General features: G+C 48.2%; 1 protein-coding gene across 50 annotated transcripts in view; it reads right to left on the minus strand.

Moving 5' to 3' along the window:
• Positions 1-436: 436 nt before the first annotated feature.
• LOC127924254 (protein unc-93 homolog B1-like) overlaps positions 437-5,496 on the minus strand; it is a 13,715-nt gene continuing 8,655 nt past the window's right edge. Inside the window, exons 8-17 of one of the 50 annotated variants that reach the window (XR_008117429.1) lie at positions 4,305-4,429; positions 3,950-4,132; positions 3,266-3,539; positions 2,980-3,098; positions 2,616-2,738; positions 1,946-2,329; positions 1,627-1,670; positions 1,549-1,581; positions 1,285-1,504; positions 437-1,251 (exon numbers count right to left, since the gene is read on the minus strand). Coding sequence is in view for 1 of the 50 variants with exons in the window: in XM_052508824.1 (XP_052364784.1) it covers positions 2,093-2,329; positions 2,616-2,738; positions 2,980-3,098; positions 3,266-3,539; positions 3,950-4,132; positions 4,305-4,429 (1,061 nt within the window). In the remaining 49 variants the exon portion in view is untranslated. Of the gene's footprint in view, positions 2,330-2,615; positions 2,739-2,979; positions 3,099-3,265; positions 3,540-3,949; positions 4,133-4,304; positions 4,430-5,496 lie in introns of all 50 variants that reach the window. The other 49 variants (XR_008117430.1, XR_008117427.1, XR_008117428.1 and 46 more) reach the window with 49 other exon arrangements.

Below are 5,496 nucleotides of genomic sequence, written 5' to 3' on the forward strand. Positions count from 1 at the left end.
GGTTTTATTCTCCTGTACCGCTCTGGTTTTATTCTCCTGTACCGCTCTGTTTTATTCTCCTGTACCAGTTTTATCCTCTCGCTCTTTTATCCTCCTGCACCGCTCTGTTTTATCCTCCTGTACCGCTCTGTTTTATTCTCCTGTACCGCCAGTTTTATCCTCCTGTAACGCTCAGTTTAACCTCCTGTAACGCTCTGGATTTATCCTCCTGCACCGCTCTCCTCCTGTACCGCTCTGTTTTATCCTCCTGTACCGCTCTGTTTTATCCTCCTCGCTCTGTTTTATCCTCCTGTACCGCTCAGTTTTATCCTCCTGCACCGCTCTGTTTTATCCTCCTGTACCACTCTGTTTTATCCTCCTGTACCGCTCAGTTTTATCCTCCTGCACCGCTCAGTTTATCCTCCTGCACCGCTCTGGTTTTATCCTCCTGTACCACTCTGTTTTATCCTCCTGTACCGCTTTGGTTTTATCCTCCTGTACCGCTCTGGTTTTATCCTCCTGTACCGCTCTGGTTTTATCCTCCTGTACCGCTCTGGTTTTATCCTCCTGTACCGCTCTGGTTTTATTCTCCTGTACCGCTCTGGTTTTATCCTCCTGTACCGCTCTGGTTTTATCCTCCTGTACCGCTCTGTTTTATTCTCCTGTACCGCTCTGTTTCATTCTCCTGTACCGCTCAGTTTTATCCTCCTGTAACGCTCTGGTTTTATCCTCCTGCACCGCTCTGTTTTATCCTCCTGTACCGCTCTGTTTTATTCTCCTGTACCGCTCAGTTTTATCCTCCTGTAACGCTCAGTTTTATCCTCCTGTAACGCTCTGGATTTATCCTCCTGCACCACTCTGTTTTATTCTCCTGTACCGCTCAGTTTTATCCTCCTGTACCGCTCTGTTTTATCCTCCTGCACCGCTCTGTTTTATCCTCCTGTACCGCTCAGTTTTATCCTCCTGCACCGCTCTGGTTTTATCCTCCTGCACCGCTCTGTTTTATCCTCCTGTACCGCTCAGTTTTATCCTCCTGCACCGCTCTGTTTTATCCTCCTTACATTTGAGACACATCCGTTTTGTCTCCTCTTCTGATTAAACTCCTTTCCTTAATCTGCACTGATGTAAGAGAGCTGGACTGGGGAAAGTACCTAGAGGATACCTAGAGGATACCTAGAGGACAGCTAGAGGATACCTAGAGGACAGCTAGAGGATAGCTAGAGGATACCTAGAGGATACCTAGAGGATACCTAGAGGATAGCTAGAGGACAGCTAGAGGATACCTAGAGGATACCTAGAGGATACCTAGAGGATACATAGAGGACACCTAGAGGATAGCGAGAGGATACCTAGAGGACAGATAGAGGACAGCTAGAGGACAGCTAGAGGATAGCTAGAGGACAGCTAGAGGATACCTAGAGGATACCTAGAGGACAGCTAGAGGATAGCTAGAGGACAGCTAGAGGACAGCTAGAGGATAGCTAGAGGACAGCTAGAGGATACCTAGAGGACACCTAGAGGAAACCTAGAGGATACCTAGAGGATACCTAGGGGACAGCTAGAGGATACCTAGAGGACAGCTAGAGGATACCTAGAGGACAGCTAGATAATACCTAGAGGATACCTTCGAGGACAGCTAGAGGATACCTAGAGGACAGCTAGAGGATACCTAGAGGACAGCTAGAGGATACCTAGAGGACAGCTAGAGGATACCTAGAGGACAGCTAGAGGACAGCTAGAGGACAGCTAGAGAATAGCTAGAGGATAGCTAGAGAATAGCTACAGGACAGCTAGAGGACAGCTAGAGGATAGCTAGAGGACACCTAGAGGATAGCTAGAGGACACCTAGAGGATACTTAGAGGATACCTAGAGGATAGCTAGAGGACACCAAGAGGATAGCTAGAGGATACCTAGAGGATAGCTAGAGGACACCAAGAGGATAGCTAGAGGATAGCTAGAGGATACCTAGAGGATAGCTAGAGGACACCAAGAGGGTATCTAGAGGACACCAAGAGGATAGCTAGAGGACACCAAGAGGATACTTAGAGGATACCTAGAGGATAGCTAAAGGTCTCGCTCTCTCCAACTATTTTTCGCTCTTTCACTCTTTCTCTATCCCTCTCTCTCCTCCCTTTCCCCTGCTTGCTCATAATCATCGTCTCTCCTCCTGCGGCGTCCCCTAGCCCCTCCTCTCCTCTCCCTGGTCGAATCAGAGCCCTGCGACCCTGCGTCTCCACCAAAGTCCTCCCTGATCATCTCCTCCTGCTGCTCTTCATCATCATCCTCATCACTCTCCTCCGAGTTCGACTCATCTGAGTTTTCCTCCTCCAGGTAACGATAACCTTTGACCTGAGGAGGAAGTGACACAGTCAACATTATATTACATTACAGACCAAACATGTCAATTGATGACTTTGTGTCATTATCGAAGACACATTGATATTGCTCTTTTAATTGTCTTTATTGCCAATGCCAAACCTTAAACAAAGACTGTTTCATTTCAGTGTTCTGTTTTGCTTGTCTTTATCGCATTACTAGTGAAGGTGATATTTGCACTTTTCTCTCCAGCCAAATGGTATTTAAAGAAAAACAATGTAAAAACATAGCAAAAAATGAACAGATTGTGATAGGTTACCTTGTGTTTGGGGCGGGGAATGCGAGGCAGTCTGAAATGCATGTTCTTGGCCAGGCGTCGCTCCATCGTCCAATAGCAGAAGCACGCCAGCAGCAAGATGACCAATAGAATGGAGAGTTTGGCCTGAGGAGGAGGGACCAGGAATGAGAAAGGAGAGAAAGAAAGGAGTGAAATAAGCACTTTAAATTAATCGTTTTTACACTTGTTCTAACACACGGATACACACGAACACGTGGACACACACAGGGACACACACACACGGGGACACACACGCATGAGGACACACACGGGGACACACACGCATGAGGACGCACACAGACACACACACGGGGACATGGGGACACACACAGGGACACACACATACCCTCATGATGAGTCCAGTCCACAGGTAGACTATGAAGATGGCGATAGCTTGCCACCAGTGGTAGATGGTGTAGACAAAGTCCAGTCTCTCTTTATCTTCATACAACATACCCAGGAGAACTGACAGACACGGAGAGAGATAGAGGGGTGACTGTTGTTGATGTGTGCAGAGGGTCCCTGGTTCGCGCCCAGGTATGGGCGAGGGGACGGCCTAAAGTTATACTGTTACACTAGGAAATAAAAGAGTTGTGTGTGTGAGTGCGTGTGATCATAGTACTAAAACTCACTGCTGAGTCCAGTCTTATTCAATGCAGACCCCATTCCCCAGAGGGCGATCACCACCAGCAGGTAAGGCAGTTGATCAGGTGAGCGTGGAGCTGGGGACCAGAACAGCAGGAACACCAGCAGAGGACCGTGGATCACAGCGCCCCCTAGCAGAGAGACATAGCGTGGCAGCCTGAGGAGGGACAGGGACAGGCAGGAGAACAGGGAGCAGGACAGACCATAGACCATCACCAGGAGATACAGCCACTCCAGACCCACCGTACACACACCATACGACTGGGAGGGGGAGACATGAGGATAGATTAGAGGAGAGACAAAGACAGGGAAAGTAGGAGAAAGGGGGGGTTGAACAGGACAGAGAGAGAGTGAGTGAGTGAGTGAGTGAGTGAGTGAGTGAGTGAGTGAGTGGTGAGTGAGTGAGTGAGTGAGTGAGTGAGTGAGTGAGTGAGTGAGTGAGAAAAAAGAGAGTGAGCAAGCGAGAGAAAGGAGCACGAGAGAGAGAAAGAGCATGAGCGAGAGAGAGGATAGAGAGAGAGAGGAGAGATCGAGCATCATGAATATAACTGCCCTCCAGCAGAATCTATGTCCACACTAGGTAAAGTGACACAGTAGGTCTGTGAAAGCTACATGGACAACATTCAGACTCCAGCTACGACAGTTACTAAAGGACTTCCTGTAATGACTACCAGAGTGAGTCCCGTGACAGAGAAGAGTGAGTCCAGTCCACTGTAGATGAAGAAGGGGATGAGGAGTCTCAGCCTGTAGTCTCTCAGGTGTTTGAAGGGCAACTGGAAGATGTTCCCCCAGCCGATACTCCTCAGATCGATCTCCTCTGTAGGGCGGTACGCAGCCCCGCACACCGCCAGGAACTATCGGTAAAACACAATGAACGACTGTGGGAAAGCAAGCAATGGACTCTGGGTAATCTCGGAGGGTGTTGTATTGATTGTTGGGTGAAATAACGCTAGGCTGTTAGGATGATCATTTTAGGTATGCGTGTACACATGTGTCTTTGCCTGTGTGTGTGTGTGTGTGTCTTACGATGATCATGGAGAGGAAGGCGGCCCCCATGAGAACACTCTCCACCTGGATGAGCAGCAGGGAGCGAGGGAGGTGCTTCAGGACGGTCCTGTTGAAACCCTCGATCATACCACTGCCCTCCGCACCTGGGGAGGGGAGGAGTTATTAAACCCACCAATCATACCACTGCCCTCCGCACCTGGGGAGGGGAGGAGTTATTAAACCCACCAATCATACCACTGCCCTCCGCACCTGGGGAGGGGAGGAGTTATTAAACCCACCAATCATACCACTGCCCTCCGCACCTGGGGAGGGGAGGAGTTATTAAAACCACCAATCATAGCACTGTCCTCTGAACCCAATAAAGAGACCTGTATATTTGTTAAACCATTGATCAGAGAGAGAGAGAGGAGTGGGGAGGGGGAGGGTAGGGGGAGAGGAGTGGGGAGGGAGAGAGAGAGAGGAGTGGGGAGGGGGAGGGTAGGGGGAGAGGAGTGGGGGAGAGAGAGAGAGAGAGAGAGAGAGAGAGAGAGAGAGAGAGAGAGAGAGAGAGAGAGAGAGAGAGAGACAGAGGAGTGGGGAGGGGGGGGGGGAAGAGAGAGAGGACGAGGGATGAGAGAGATTGAGGTGCACGAAAACAATGCTATTAAAACCATATATCCTGAGAGTCAGGGTAAGGAAATGGAAGTTAACAGACTACTGGTCAGTTTACCACAGTGTTTAACATTGTACAGATAATAACAGACTACTGGTCAGTTTACCACAGTGTTTAACCTTGTACAGATAATAACAGACTACTGGTCAGTTTACCACAGTGTTTAACAGACTACTGGTCAGTTTACCACAGTGTTTAACAGACTACTGGTCAGTTTACCACAGTGTTTAACGTTGTACAGATAATAACAGAGTACTGGTCAGTTTACCACAGTGTTTAACATTGTACAGATAATAACAGACTACTGGTCAGTTTACCACAGTGTTTAACAGACTACTGGTCAGTTTACCACAGTGTTTAACAGACTACTGGTCAGTTTACCACAGTGTTTAACAGACTACTGGTCAGTTTACCACAGTGTTTAACATTGTACAGATAATAACAGACTACTGGTCAGTTTACCACAGTGTTTAACATTGTACAGATAATAACAGACTACTGGTCAGTTTACCACAGTGTTTAACATTGTACAGATAATAACAGACTACTGGTCAGTTT

Source organism: Oncorhynchus keta, unplaced genomic scaffold (assembly GCF_023373465.1).
Source record: "Oncorhynchus keta strain PuntledgeMale-10-30-2019 unplaced genomic scaffold, Oket_V2 Un_contig_3892_pilon_pilon, whole genome shotgun sequence".
Lineage (NCBI taxonomy): Eukaryota > Metazoa > Chordata > Actinopteri > Salmoniformes > Salmonidae > Oncorhynchus > Oncorhynchus keta.